Source organism: Aphelocoma coerulescens, chromosome 12, assembly GCF_041296385.1.
Source record: "Aphelocoma coerulescens isolate FSJ_1873_10779 chromosome 12, UR_Acoe_1.0, whole genome shotgun sequence".
NCBI lineage: Eukaryota > Metazoa > Chordata > Aves > Passeriformes > Corvidae > Aphelocoma > Aphelocoma coerulescens.
In genome coordinates, this window is record NC_091026.1 from 5,280,455 (window position 1) to 5,294,098 (window position 13,644).

General features: G+C 63.3%; 3 protein-coding genes across 5 annotated transcripts in view; 2 read left to right on the plus strand and 1 right to left on the minus strand.

Annotated features, from left to right (window-relative positions):
* The window catches only part of CACNA2D2 (calcium voltage-gated channel auxiliary subunit alpha2delta 2), a 208,562-nt gene extending 202,045 nt beyond the window's left edge, over positions 1–6,517 (plus strand). The window contains exons 24-38 of one of the 3 annotated variants that reach the window (XM_069028438.1): positions 1,486–1,583; positions 1,789–1,879; positions 2,011–2,073; positions 2,183–2,286; positions 2,360–2,458; positions 2,551–2,645; positions 2,870–2,917; positions 3,305–3,376; positions 3,539–3,691; positions 3,809–3,861; positions 3,967–4,022; positions 4,109–4,232; positions 4,734–4,843; positions 5,046–5,134; positions 5,726–6,515. In XM_069028438.1, the coding sequence (XP_068884539.1) occupies positions 1,486–1,583; positions 1,789–1,879; positions 2,011–2,073; positions 2,183–2,286; positions 2,360–2,458; positions 2,551–2,645; positions 2,870–2,917; positions 3,305–3,376; positions 3,539–3,691; positions 3,809–3,861; positions 3,967–4,022; positions 4,109–4,232; positions 4,734–4,843; positions 5,046–5,134; positions 5,726–5,854 (1,384 nt within the window). In that variant the 3' untranslated portion in view covers positions 5,855–6,515. Of the gene's footprint in view, positions 1–1,485; positions 1,584–1,788; positions 1,880–2,010; positions 2,074–2,182; positions 2,287–2,359; positions 2,459–2,550; positions 2,646–2,869; positions 2,918–3,304; positions 3,377–3,538; positions 3,692–3,808; positions 3,862–3,966; positions 4,023–4,108; positions 4,233–4,733; positions 4,844–5,045; positions 5,135–5,725 lie in introns of all 3 variants that reach the window. The other 2 variants (XM_069028439.1, XM_069028440.1) reach the window with 2 other exon arrangements.
* A 2,122-nt stretch (positions 6,518–8,639) lies between these two features.
* On the plus strand, positions 8,640–11,471 carry TMEM115 (transmembrane protein 115). The gene is made up of 2 exons (XM_069027873.1): positions 8,640–9,560; positions 10,280–11,471. Exons 1-2 carry the CDS (start codon positions 8,707–8,709, stop codon positions 10,476–10,478), a joined length of 1,053 nt encoding a protein of 350 aa, XP_068883974.1. The 5' UTR covers positions 8,640–8,706; the 3' UTR covers positions 10,479–11,471.
* A 192-nt stretch (positions 11,472–11,663) lies between these two features.
* Positions 11,664–13,593, minus strand: CYB561D2 (cytochrome b561 family member D2). Its single transcript, XM_069027874.1, has 3 exons — positions 13,425–13,593; positions 13,306–13,343; positions 11,664–13,092 (listed from the first exon to the last, which is right to left on the minus strand). Exons 1-3 carry the CDS (start codon positions 13,549–13,551, stop codon positions 12,589–12,591), a joined length of 669 nt encoding a protein of 222 aa, XP_068883975.1. The 5' UTR covers positions 13,552–13,593; the 3' UTR covers positions 11,664–12,588.
* Positions 13,594–13,644: the final 51 nt, after the last annotated feature.

A 13,644-nucleotide genomic window follows, 5' to 3' on the forward strand; every position in this document is an offset into this window, starting at 1 on the left:
CAAAGCAGAATGTGAATGAGAAACAGGAAAACTGTTAATGAAAATTGGCCTATAAGCACAGTAAGAGGATGGATAGGGAGGTGATGCCCGAGCCCAAGGCCCCAGCTATGGAGTGGGTATGCACCCACTGTCCTGCTCAGGTTGCAGTGATGGGCTCAGTGTCTGGTGTGGGGCTCTGCAGACGGTGCAGCTGGAGAAAACAGTGGGCTGTGGAAAACAGGGTGAGGTGTCCCCAGAGCGGCTCCATGGGCACCTTGCTGCGGTGGGTGCTGCCCGGCGTGGGCAGTGTGCCGGGGTGTGTCCGGCACCCAGGGCGACTGTATGATCTGCAGCCGGCACTGCTGCGCCCATGGGCCACTGGAAATTTTCAGAAACCGTATATCCCCTGTCCCCCGTGGGTGTGTGAGTACCTGTATCTGTGCGTGTCGGTGGAGATATTTAGGTGGCTGTTCCCCCCCGACCAGGGGTTGTAGGTCTGGGCCGAGCTGGCCAGGGTGCCCCACCTTTTTCAGCTGCCCTGAGGGCATGCTCACTGCCACCCTTTGCTCCAACATTTATCCTCTTAATGAGGTTTATGGCAGAGTCAGGAGCTTGGCAGAGAGGTTGTGAGTGGGGGGAGCACTGAGCACCCCAGCACTGTTCACAGCTACACTGCTGAGGATGGGAGGCTCTTGGCACCCTGGGGTGGCACTAACCTGTGCCACCCAGTCAGAGCCTCGTGGTGACCAACAGGTTACAGCTGTCCCTGGCATTGGTAGGGCTGGGACTCTGTGCTCAGGGTGTTCCAGACCGAAGCAGGGACATGGCACCCACCATAGTGCCTGTCCCAGGAGGGTCTCAGGGCCAGTGATGCCCATGGGCGAGCACCCATCTCCACCAGCTGGGGCTCAGTCAGCACCCAACCATCTGTGCAAAGGGCACAGGTATGGCCTTGAGTGCCTGCCTGGTGCTGCCAGTGCAGCTGTGGAGAATCCCGAGGCAAATCCCTGCTCATACCCACAATGGAGCCCCTAATCCCTGGGGTGCCACAGGGGCAGGGCACGGTGGGCACAGCGGTGCCCACCTGGCCCCGCAGGTAAGTACAGTGTCAGAGGCACCCAGTCCCACCAGTAGCCCCACCAGTATGGGAGAGATGGACGCAGTGTTGTAGCATTCTGGGCAAACCAGGATCCATCAAACCTTGCCCTGGCAGAGGTGACGGCACCTCAGTGCCTGTGGCAGTGACAGACCTGGTGACTGGTGTGACACTGCTCTGGTGGCACTGCAGGCAGCAGGGGCTGGGTACCGGCAGTCTCCAGAGCTGCCCACAGCCAGTTCCCCTGGCGGGGTGACACTCCCAGGAGAGGTGGCACATCACCACTGTTGTGTCCCCGTCAAGCCTGGGTGCTGGCAGCACAGCCAGCACCTACCCTGCTGTCCCCGGGGGAGAACTGACCTTACCTTTTCCATTCCCACGAACGACAAACCTTGTCCCCCAAACCCCAGAGAGTATTGCAAAGACCTCGACTTGTCGGATAACAACACTGAATTCCTGGAAAACTTTATTGCCCTCATGGAAAAGGTGACCCCAGACTCCAAGCAGTGTGAGTAGCTGGGATGGCTGGTGGGGGGCTGCCAGGGAGTTGGGGGTGGACAGGGATGCAGGGGGAGATGGAGCAGGGGATGAACTATGCTGGGGTTGGGGTCCTGGGAGCTGCTGCAGAGTGGGTGCTGGGGTAGGGCAGGGGACGTGGGTGGCCCCCATGGGGCCAGCCCTCACCTCCTTCTCCTCTCCACCTTCCTCTCAAGGCGACAACTTCCTCCTGCACAACCTGATCCTGGACACGGGCATCACACAGCAGCTGGTGGACAGGGTCTGGAAGGACCAGGACCTCAACACGTAGGTGGAGGGGAGATGGCCCAGGGTGGGCAGCACTGTCTTGGGACAGAGGAGGATTGGGATGGGCTGTGGAGACTGGAGCAGAGCAAAACCCCACTGATGGCTGGCATACCTGGCCCCTCTCCTTGCAGGTACAGCCTCTTGGCTGTCTTTGCAGCCACTGATGGAGGCATCACCCGTGTCTTCCCTAACAAGTGAGTGTCCACCCTGCACAGTGACATATCTGCTCCTGCTGGGCCATCTCTGGTGGGACCAGAGATGACAGTGACAGTTACAGTCATGGCTGTGGCTGCTCCCTGCCAGGGCCGCGGATGACTGGGAGGAGGAACCAGAGCCCTTCAACGCCAGCTTCTATCGGAGGAGCCTGGACAACAAGGGCTACATCTTCAAGCCACCCTACCGGGATGGTGGGTGCCAGCTCAGGGCGACAGGCTGCTGCTGGCTCCATGTGTTCCCTGATGTCACCCCTGCCTTCCACAGCTGGCTACCGGGGACTAGACCTGGAGAACAACACCATCGGGATCCTGGTGAGCACCGCCGTGGAGCTCAGCATCGAGGGCAAGACTCTGAAGCCCGCAGGTAGGCAGGGAGCTGGGTGCCCTGGTGCCAGGCTGGGGGGTCCTTGCAACCCCCCCCATGCCAGGGCTCACCCCATCTCCCCACTGCCCCAGTGGTGGGGGTGAAGCTGGACCTGGAGGCCTGGGCTGAGAAGTTCAAAGTGCTGGCGAGCAACAGGACGGACCGTGACCAGCTGGGCACCCGCCGAGTACGTCCTGGAGGCTGGCACAACCAGGGAACAGGGGTGGGGACAGGACAGGGAGGGAGTTCTGCTTGCTGGAGGGCACTGCTGAGACATGGTACCTGTGGTTGCACTGGGCTTGTTCCTCAGGGTACCTGTCCCCAGCCTCTGGGGACACCACCCTGCACATCCCCTTCTGGGGGGATGACCATCCTGCTAACCTGTCCCTCTGCCCTGCTTTTGGTTGACAGTGTGACCCCTCAAGCAGCTGTGAGATGGACTGTGAGGCCAACAACAAGGTGGGTGGTGGGCAGGGGTGGGGGCAGCTGGTGGGGGAGTAGGGAATGGCTGGGAGGGGTCCCTGTCCCCTGCCTACCCAGCCTGTGCACCCACCCTGTCCCCTGCTGCTCCCCAAGCTCAGCCAGACCCAGCCCACCTCGTGGGAATGAAAACCTGGGGGTTGCCCCATGGACTGTGGACCCCCTGAGAAGGCTGTTAAACACCCAGGGTGGGTGGTGTCTCCTGCTCCCTGCACCCAGCACATGTGCTCCAGGCACTGAGATGTTTCTGAGGCTTGGGGACACCGTGCTGGCCCCCCTGCCTGACAAACTGCCACCCCCCACCCTGCTGGTCCTGCCTTGCCCCAGGCATGGCCAGGGTTGGATGACACTGCCCTCCTTCCCCAGGATCTCATCTGTGTCCTCATCGATGATGGGGGCTTCCTGGTGCTCTCCAACCAGGAGGACCACTGGTACCAGGTGAGCAGTGCCCACAGTGCTCCTGGGCATGGGATGCCAGTGGGGAGCTGAGACCCTTGAACTCGTGTCATGGGTGGTGTGACGCAGCCCCACTCGAGTCCCCTCCAGAGGAGTTCCATGTTGAGGTGGCATTTGGCTGCAGATTGAGTGTCCCCATTTCAGGTGGGCAAGTTCTTCAGTGAAGTGGATGCCAACCTGATGTCCGCCCTCTACAACAACTCCTTCTACACCCGCAAGGAGTCCTACGACTTCCAGTCTGTCTGTGCCCCCGAGGCCCCCAGCAACACGGGCGCAGCACCCCGTGGTGTCTTTGTGGTGAGCACCCATAGGGATGGTGCATTCCAGCTGGTCTGGGAGCTCGGGGACCCATGAGTGTGTCCCCGGTGTCCCTCATGGGGACCTGCCAGCTCACTGCCCCCTCTTTGCCCACAGCCCACTGTGGCTGATCTCCTGAGTCTCGCCTGGTGGACCTCGGCCGCAGCCTGGTGAGTCCTGCCATGTCCCCTCCCTGGGGTCATTTCCACTGCCAAGTGACACTGGAGTGTCCTTGGGGCTGGGACACCTGATGTGGCCACACTTTCCTTCCCCAGGTCCCTGTTCCAGCAGTTCTTGTACAGCCTCACCTACAGCAGCTGGTTCCAGACGGGTGAGTCCCTGGGGAGCTTAGGGCTGGGGGTGGGCAGAGGCTGGGGGGGTTGGTGGCCCTCGGCCCACAGCACTGTGCTGGCACAGAGGAGGTGGCGGGGGACGGCATGGAGGCCAGGGAGACGAGCTGCATCATGAAGCAGACCCAGTACTACTTCAGCACTGTCAACGCCACCTACAATGCCATCATCGACTGCGGCAATTGCTCCAGGTGGGTCTGTCCCTGCTGTCCTACCCCTGGGCAGGGCTGGGGACACCCCCGAGGTGCCTTTGCCAAGATCCCCATGCAGCAGCCTGTGTGCGGGCGATTGGAGATGCTGTGCAGCATTCAGGGGGATTGTGGTACCCGGAGGGGGGACAGAGAGGAACAGTAGTGTCCCCATGGGCTGTGGGTGATGACTTCTCCAGAGCTCCTCTGTGTGGGACCAAGCCCTGGAAGCCCATCAGTGCTGAGTCCCTGGGCAGCCCCTCAGCATGGGAATGGGGAGGGAGGTGGAGCTGAGGATGGGGGTGGAGACCAGGGCAGGGAATGGGGATAGGGATGAGGTTGGGGACAGGGATGGGGATGAGGTGAAGGACAGTCATGAAATTGGGTCTGGGGAGGTGCTGCTGCTTCAGCCTCCCCAGAGCCACACACTAGCAGGGCTGGCACTGAGGCTGGGGGGGATTGGGGCACAGGGTAAGTGGGGTCCCACCGCCTTCACACCCCCAGGCTCTTCCACGCGCAGAGACTGGCCAACACCAACCTGCTCTTCGTGGTGGCTGACAAGCCCCTGTGCAGCCAGTGTGAGTCTGTCAAGCTGCTGCAGGCAGAGGTAAGAGGTATCCTTTGATGTCTCAGCTGCATCCCACAGGGATGTGGTGGCAGCGGGGTGGGGGGACATGTGGTCTTTGGGACAGGCAGGGGGGCAAAGACCTGTGAAGTTTGGCAGGGGTGGAGGGATCTGGCCTGTGGCCAAAGGCACTGGGGTTGCCCTACAAGCCCCCACTGCCCTGTCCCTGGTGGTTTCCTTGACCTGCAAAGCCCCCCCGAGGGACCCCAACCAGTGTGAGCTGGTGGACAGGCCCCGCTACCGGAAAGGCCCCCACATCTGCTTCGACTACAATGCAACAGTACGTGTGGTGTAGGGGGAGGTGGTGGGAGCAGAGCCAGGGGTGTCCCCTAGGAAGGGATGGGAGCAGTGGGTATCCTCTGGTGGGGGAGCAGAGCCATGGGTGGTCCCCTGTGGAGTGCTCCCCTGTGGAGTGGTGCCCAGGGGGAAGTTCGGGCAGTGGGTTCCCTCTGAGCAGGGGAGTGGAGCCATGGGGGGACCCCAGGGGAGCGGAGCTGAGCGGGTCACCCCTGAGGGGGGAACGGAGAGGTGAATGCGTCCCCTGGCGGGAGCAGAACCACGAGGGGATCCCCGGGGGTGCAGTGCTGTGGGGGGACCCCTCTGATGGGGGGGATGGGGAGGAGGGGCAGGAGCCCTGGGGTATTGCCTGGGGATATCAGAGCTATGACGGGTCCCTAGGAGAGCAATGCTATGGAGTCCTCTCCTGGGGGGAGAGCAGAGCCATGGGGTCCCAGGGAGAGCAGCACCAGGGGTCGTTCCCGGGGGCTGCGCCACAGGGCGGGAGGCCCAGGGCTGCAGGGAGGTGGGTGCCCCTGGGCTGCCGAGGCACTGCTGGGGATGCCCCACGGCCCCTCTCTCTTCGCCCACTCAGGAAGATACCTCAGACTGCGGCCGAGGGGCTTCCTTCTCCCCCTCCCTGGGGGTCCTGCTCTCGCTGCAGCTGCTGCTCCTCTACTCCAGCACCAGCCGGCACCCACTGCCCCCGGCCGCCTGCCTTTAACCCCCTGGCCGCCCCCGCCAGCTCTCTTTTCTTTCAACTTCCATCTCCATGCCCCTCCCCGGCCCGGTGGAGCGGGAGCGACGTCCCCTCCGCCGCCTCGGGGACCCCCACGGTGCCGCCCCGCTCTCCCCACCGGCCGCAGCCAAAGAAGAGCCGGGGTGCGGGCAGGGGCTCCCCGGCAGAGCGGGGACCGGGACGGTGCCCCAGGGTCACGCCCTCCCGGCCGCTCGGACTTGGAAAAGTGGCGTCGGTGTCCTCCGCCCGCGACCCCCCCCCCCCCCATCCACCTCGCCTATTTTTTTAGCCTGAAGATTTTAAAGCAGATCTTTCTACATCGAGTTTCCAACATTTTCACCTGGAGACCGGCGGGGTTTATTGTCAGCAACGAGGACACATGGGAAAAAAACAAAAAACAAAACAAAACAAAACAAAAAAAAAACGGAAAAAAAAAGGAGGGGGGGAAGGAAAAAAAAAAAAAAAAAAAGAAAGGACTTGAGTGTGCGGGTCAGTATCATTTGTTCTAGCGGTACCGGCCCCAGGGCGTGTGGGGCAGCTCCAGCATCCCTGCGGGCTCGTCCCTGCGGGCTGGGGCTGGGAGCGGGCAGGGACAGGGGCGGGGGGCAGTGGCCTTGCCTGCGCCGGGGCACGATGGAGCCCCGGTCCCTGCGCTGGGCTCAGCCGTTCTTGGGCACAGATACTGGGGCGAAGGGGGGGAGGGGAAGGGGCGGGGGGGTTGCGGAGAAAGTATTTTGTTTCTTTTCCGTTCTGCAGATCACTGTGAATCCTGCCCGCTCAGCCCTGCTCCCCACCCCCAGCCCTGCCCGGACCCCCTTGCCCTGCCAAAGAAGCCGCACTGGCCGGGGCGACGTGCTGCTTGTCCCCTGGGGGACATGCCCTGTGTCCCCGAGTGGGTCACGCCACATGCCCCGCCGCGGGACGTGCCGCACGTCCCCGAGTGCCAAGTGGAGCGGGAGGTGCCACATGTCCCCCGAAGGGACTTGCCGGCCGCCCGTGCCCGTCCCTCGGGGCACCGGGGCTGCTCCCGGGCGCTGCGGAGCTCCTGGCTGGGGACACGCAGCGCTGGGGGGACGGGAGATGGCCCCGCAGTGGTGTCCCCAGGGGCTGGGGCTCAAGCCCGGGAGGTCGGGGGGGGTGGTGTTTTCCCCCCCACTCAATCCGCTGGGTGCCAAGGAGGGGACGACGTGGCTGCTCAGCCCTGGCACCCCACAAACCCCACAAACCCAGCCAGAAAAGGTGCCGCGGGGCTGGAGGGGCCCGGTGCAGGGTGCCCAGCTGTGACACCCCGGGGTGTCACACCCACCCCCCCCTCGCCCCCCGCTGCTCCCGGCAGTGCCGGGGGTCCCTGGGCGGCCTTGGGGACCCTCACCCCCCCGCGGCACCCCGCTCAGAGCCACCCCATCAACCGGGTCCAGGGGAGCCTCCTCGGCATAGCCACCCCGGGGGGGCTGGGGAGGGCGCCAGGCGCTAATTAGTGCTGGGGTTAATTAATGGTCATTCTGCTTGTAGCTTTTTCAGTGTGTGTTTGGTTACTGTCTCTGGGAACCGTGTTTGAACAGATGGCTCTGTGTTACCGGGAGTGTGTGTACTTCTGTAGTCTAGTTAGGTGCTCTGCCAGAAAACCACCACTATACATACCTATAAATATATACATATATAGTCTATTTTAAGTTAAAAACCAATGAGACGAAGGGGGGGCGTGGCCCCGGGCCCCCCGTCCCGCCGGGGTCACCTCCTGCCCTTTCCCCACCCAAAAGCTTCTCTCTGCTCATTCAAAGGCATTGGGTTTTTAATTGATTTTCTTTATTTTTAATTTTTTTGGGTTTTGATTTTTTTTTTTGTACAGAAGAGTTGGAAAACTTAAAAAAAAAACCAACAAAAAGACAATTTGTAAGATATCGTGCGTGTGACTCCTTGTAAAATATTTTCAAATGGTTTATTACAGAGACTCAGTTATTAAATAATGTTCATATTTTCACTTCACAGGCGGTGGCTGCGTCATTGCCCGGGGACGTGGGCACGGCTGGGGGGGACACAGCATGTGGGGGGGCCGCAGGATATCGGGGTGCTCCTGGCAGGTGGGACATTGCCCTCACACCTGCTACACCTCGGGGGGGGTAGGGACACGGGACAGGCAGGGACACCGCAGAGCCGTGGGCTCACAGAGCCCCACACGCTGCACAGGCGGGGCTGGGGGACAGCGGGGGCTCAGCCCCCCCGGACTCCCCCCTCTCCCTGTGTCCCCGCAGGAGTGTGTCACCCGTCCCACGCCCTACTCCATGCCCGTGTCCTTGTGCCTGTGTCCCCACGCCCGTCTCCCCCCTGTTGCAGGGGGTCAATGTCCCCGAGTGCGCCCCGTGTCCAGCCCGTCCGTGTCCATATCCCCATTTCCCAGGGTTTGTGCCCCCCATGTACGCATCCCCATGACTGTGCCCCTCATGCCCCATAACCGTGTTCTGCCACCTCTCTGTCGCTCGTTTGTCCCATGTCCCCCCGTGTCCGTGTCCCCCCCTCTCTTTGTCCCGTGTCGCCCCGCGCTGCCCACGCGGCCGGACTACAAGTCCCGACTTGCCCCGCGATGTCCTGGCCTCGCCCCCACGCCGGCCCCGCCCCGGCGCTCCCGTTCCGCGCATGCGCAGCGGCGCTGTTTGTCCGCGCCCGGCCTGGCCCAGCAGAGGGTCTGAGCGCGGCCTGGCCCGAGGCGGCGGCGGCGGCGGAGGGAGGGAGCGGGGCCGGGGCCGGCCGGGGGCTGCGCGGGGCCCGGCGCGGGGAGGCGGGCGGGTGGGGCCGGGCATCCCCCGCGGGGCCGCCCCGTCCCGCCCGCGGGGCCGAAGATGCGGCGGTACCTGCCGGTGGCCCGGCAGCACTTCCTGGCGGCGCTGGCCGGCACCAGCGTGGTGGTGAAGTCGCTGAGCGCCGCCGTGGTGCTGCTGTACCTGCTCTCCTTCGGGCTGGACACGGCCTACGGGCTGGGGGTGACGCCCGGCTACCTCCTGCCCCCCAACTTCTGGGTGTGGACGCTGCTGACGCACGGGCTGGTGGAGGACCGCGCCTGGGGGCTGGCGGCCAGCCTGGCCACGCTGGGGGCGGCCGGGCGGCTGCTGGAGCCCCTCTGGGGCGCGCTGGAGCTGCTCGTCTTCTTCGCCGTGGTGAACATCTCCGTGGGGCTCCTGGCGGCCCTCGCCTACTTCCTCACCTATGTGGCCTCCTTCCACCTCGACTATCTGTTCGCTGTCCGCATCCACGGCGGGCTGGGCTTCCTTGGGGGGGTCTTGGTGGCCCTCAAGCAGACGATGGGGGACAGCACCGTACTGAAGGTGCCTCAGGTCAGAATGAAGGCTGTCCCCATGCTCCTGCTCCTTCTCCTGGCTCTGCTGCGGCTCGCTGCCCTCGTCGAGAGCAATGTACTGGCCTCGTACGGCTTCGGGCTCCTCTCCAGCTGGGTCTATCTACGCTTCTACCAGCGGCACAGTAGAGGCCGCGGAGACATGAGCGACCACTTCGCCTTCGCCACTTTCTTCCCCGAGATCCTGCAGCCCGTGGTGGGTCTAGTGGCCAACCTGGTGCACAGCGTGCTGGTGAAGGTGCGGCTGTGCCGCAAGACCGTCAAGCGCTACGACGTGGGTGCCCCGTCCTCCATCACCATCAGCCTGCCGGGGACGGACCCCCAGGACGCCGAGAGGAGAAGGTACCACCTGCCCTGCCTTGACCCTGGGGATCATGTTTAGGGACAGCGAGGGTGGGGTTTAAAATTCAAACAAGGAGGAAGGGGAGATTTAGGTGCAGGAGCTCAGGAGGGGCCTTCTCCATGGGGGCTGCTGTGCCACAGAGGTGGTGAGGAGCATTTCAGGGAGCTGGTGGGACGTTATCCTGCTCTTCCAGATGAGGAGCAGCAATGGAAAGGCAGGGGAGATCCTGGGAAAGGGGCAGACAGGGTTAGGGGTCCCTGCAGGAGGAAGGGGGACAGCCCGGGGCAGTGACAACCCCTGGTCATGGCAGCCTTGCACCAGTTCACCCTGGCGCAGGAGAGGGCAGTGAGTCAGCCCCACACCCCAGCCCTCCAGCAGAGCCAGCACTGGCCTTCCTGACATCTGGCGGGAGGGTTTGGACAAGGTGCTGGCGCTCCCTTTTTCCTGCCCTGTTTTATGCCTTTATTCCCCATTCCCAGAGCAGCCCGTGTGCTGTCCTGACAGCCTCCAAGTGCACCACGTGGCATGAAATCTCTGTGTGTAGTCTGGGAGCTGGAGTGGATTTCTGTGAAGCAGTCCTAGGTGCTCCAGGTCTTCCCTGGCACTACTGAATCCACCCTTTCCTGCTGGGAAGAAGCCAGGGACTGACTTGCATGGTGCCCCATGGGGCAGAGCCGTTGACCCGGGGTTAACCCGCCCACCTGCCCTTGTCCTGCAGGCAGCTGGCCCTGAAGGCCTTGAACGAGCGGCTGAAGCGAGTGGAGGACCAGTCGGCCTGGCCCAGCATGGAGGATGATGAGGAGGAGGCGGCAGCGAAGGCTGACAGCCCACTGCTGCCCGAGCCTGGCGCGGCCGGGAAGAGTCCCGGCCAGGAGTCCAACCTCATCAGCTTCCAGGATGCCCCGGCGCAGCTGTGACCGGCCCCCTTCCTGCCCTGTCTCCGTTGGAGAGCTGCTAATCCCCCTCGTGTCCCCCACAGCCGGGAGCGAGGACTCCTCCCGCGGCACAGGCGGGGGATACCTCATTCCATCGCTTCGCTGCTGCTCGCGGCCAGCACCAGGCACCCGGGACGGTGACACTGCCACCACGGTGAGGACAGGAATTCCTGGAGCTGCTCCCCTCAGCACAGGACAGGCCGTGGAGTCGGCGCAGGCAGCGGGGGCTGTTCTGGGAGAGGGACACGGGGCTGATCCCTGCCCCAAGCCGCTGTGCTGGCCCTCGCGGGATCGAAGTCAGCTTCTCCTCTGTGCCAGGGCTTGGCCAGAGCACTCAACACTTATTTCCTCCTTTCTGAAGGTAGTTTTGTCCCTAACTGAGGCAATGGGAAAGCTGGTGGGTTTCTCTTCCAACTGCCTTTCCCACGGGGAGCTTCCCCCCGCCCCAGCAGGAGCTCACCAGGACCGGTGAGAAGTTTGTTGGGTAGGAGGGGACAGGACACTGGGCAGGCAGAGGCCACCCAGTCCCTCCTGGTGGTGCTCCAACACTGCCAGCTCCAGGCTTTGTGCGGTAGGGATTCTCTCCTCCTCCCTCTCCTGCTCCCTCCCCCTGTGAGGAGCTGCTGCCCTTGGCTGCTCCCCAGCTAATCCGTTTGCCAGATTACACTAGAAGCTGGAATTAATTTTTACAGTGGGGCTCTTGCTGCTTCCTCTGGCAGCAGGTTTTCCTTCCTGCAGGTAGAATACGGGCTCCTCCTTTCTTTTCTCTCCTTCTGTGTTGATGAGGTTTTTTTCCTGGCTGGAGAGGATGCTCCCTGCGACAGCCTCCACAGCTCCTGATCCAGCGGGCAATTCCCAGCCCGAGATGCGGATCAGCAGTGTAATGATTATTTTTTTAAAGGACCACACGAGAAGGTTTTGTCAAATGGGAAGAACACAGATGTTTGGGTATCAATAAAGAGTTCTTTGAAAGCATTGGCTCCTGCAGCAGAGCACGGGCAGGGTGGGGGGCCTGGCACAGAGCAGCCCCTGGGGGGTGTTGTCAGGAAGCTGGGGAGGGGGTTTCTTCCCAAGTGCTCCCAGCAGGAGATGGGAAATCTGCAGGGGGAGAGGTCTGCCTGCACCCCAAAAGTCATCCCACCCAAGGAGTAAGAGGGCTTGTTGCACTCTAGCTGCCTGAAATTTTTATTGAATAAAAGCTCTGGATACAGAGGAATTTTTCAGCCTGGGAGCCGCTCCCAGCTCTCCAGCCCTGCCGGGAGCAGGATGCGTGCTGGAAGGAAGGCTGTTGTGCCAGCAAGGAGGTTTCTTCCTGCCTTCTCAAAGGTTCATCCCCCAGCTCTGTGCCTCCCCCCATGCTCACGCTGTTCCCTGTGCCCCTCCGAAGGACACAATCACTTGCTGACTGCAGGTTCACAGCCTGGCTCAGTAATTTGCTCTGTAAACTGACCCCACCCCAGCAGGCCCAGCCCAGCCCACAGAGGGGTTTGGAGGGGTTTGTGCGTGGCAGTGGGTGCCCAGACCCAGGGCCTCGGGGCAGAGCCGCCCGCTCTGATCCCAGGGAGTGCCCGTGCCATGGGGACACATGTGCTGCTGTAGCACCGTTGCTCGGGTGCCACCACCCTGCCCCAGCCCTGCCAAGGCTGAAGCCATAACCGTGCCCTGTGCTTTCCTGACCAAGCTGCCCCTGCAGCAGGAGAGGCAGCGTGGGGCCTGCTGCAGCCTCCAGGGAGAGAGGGGACTCCCTGCCCTCCTCACCAGGATGGCCCCTGTCCTGCCTGCGCCAAAGCAGCCCTGCGTGGGAAGGGAAAAGGAGCTGGAATCCTGAGTGAGCCCTCCATTTCCCAGCACTGAGCACCAAGCTGCCGCAGGGACCGGCAGGTTTACCTGTGCTGAGGAACGTCCCTGCCGAGGCAGGGGTGAGGTGTCACACACATCGCAGCTGCTCCCCAGGGACAAGACACTATGGACAATCCAGGACTAATGAAAGACGAGTAGGTAGAAACCAAGTTCTAAGGAGACCCTGTGCGAGCAGGGGGGCTGCAAAGGGAGACCCAGCTCATTCTGGGAAGTTCAGGTCAGCACTAAGCCCTCAGTGCTGACTCCGCTTGCGGTACAGGTATGCATTGCTCACCTGGTTCATGATAACCAGGCTGGTGATGACGGGACACAGCATGGCGAGGTACCACGAGGCACCGGTCACTGTGGTGGTGAACCACAGGGAGCACATGCCCAGCATCAGGCTGGCACAGCCCAGCAGGTAGCCCACCAGCCCTGAGGTTGCGTGGTACAGCTTCAGCTTGGCCAGCGTCCAGTTCTTCATCAGCTTGGGGTAGAGCAGGAGCACGCCCCCGGCGCACTGCCCTCCGGCATACAGCACGGCCAGCAGCCCCGTCAGCCCGTGCCAGGTGACAAAGTGGCCCTTGCCGTTCAGGTGCTTGTTGTAGGTGATGATTCCCAGCCCCAGGAGCGCGCAGAGCAGGGCGAGCAGCTGCAGGGCCCAGTGCGCCCGCACTCGGACTTTGCGGGAGAAGGAGCGCAGCAGCGAGGTCTCCGGGGAGAAGATCAGCAGCGCTTCCGTCATCAGGAACGAGAACTGGGGGGCAGAGGGCAGCGGGATTGGCACCGGCCAAACGCCCCTGCGCCGCGGCTCCCGGGGCTCGGCACCCACCGCCCGGGGCTACCGGGGCTCGGCCTCCCATCACCCGGGAGCTCCCGGGGCTCGGCACCCACCACCCAGGGACTCCACCGGCACGGCCCCTGCCTGTTCCACGGCAGCGGGCGCGGTGACCGGGGCGGCGGCACTTACCGCGAGGGCCATGAGCAGCGGGTGCCAGGAGAACAGACCTGCAAGGGAAGGGCAGGGTGAGGTGAGCTGAGACATCCGGCCCTCCCCGCGCCCCCGGCCCCGGCCCCACCGGCACTCACTGGATCCGGGCCGCGCCAGCACGGCCACGGCGGCGGGGAATCCCAGCGCCACGAGGTGCGCGGCGGCGCCGGAGGCGACGCGCAGCGAGCGGTACAGCCGGGACTCGGTCTCGGCCGTCAGGGCCATGTTGGCCGGGCGGGCGGAACCGCCGCCGCCGACACGGCCGGACCGCGGCGCGGGCTCCGATTGGCTGAGGCGGGCTGTCCGTCTGCGCTAAGG

Bases quoted from the DNA above. Each gene is read 5' to 3' on its own strand.
- CYB561D2 (XM_069027874.1), bottom strand. From the start codon at position 13,551: ATGGCCCTGACGGCCGAGACCGAGTCCCGGCTGTACCGCTCGCTGCGC. The intron at 13,344-13,424 runs GTGAGTGCCGGT...CTTCCCTTGCAG, and splicing joins GCTGGCGCGGCCCGGATCCA to GTCTGTTCTCCTGGCACCCG. The intron at 13,093-13,305 runs GTAAGTGCCGCC...TCTGCCCCCCAG, and splicing joins CGCTGCTCATGGCCCTCGCG to TTCTCGTTCCTGATGACGGA.
- TMEM115 (XM_069027873.1), top strand. From the start codon at position 8,707: ATGCGGCGGTACCTGCCGGTGGCCCGGCAGCACTTCCTGGCGGCGCTG. The intron at 9,561-10,279 runs GTACCACCTGCC...CTTGTCCTGCAG, and splicing joins CAGGACGCCGAGAGGAGAAG to GCAGCTGGCCCTGAAGGCCT.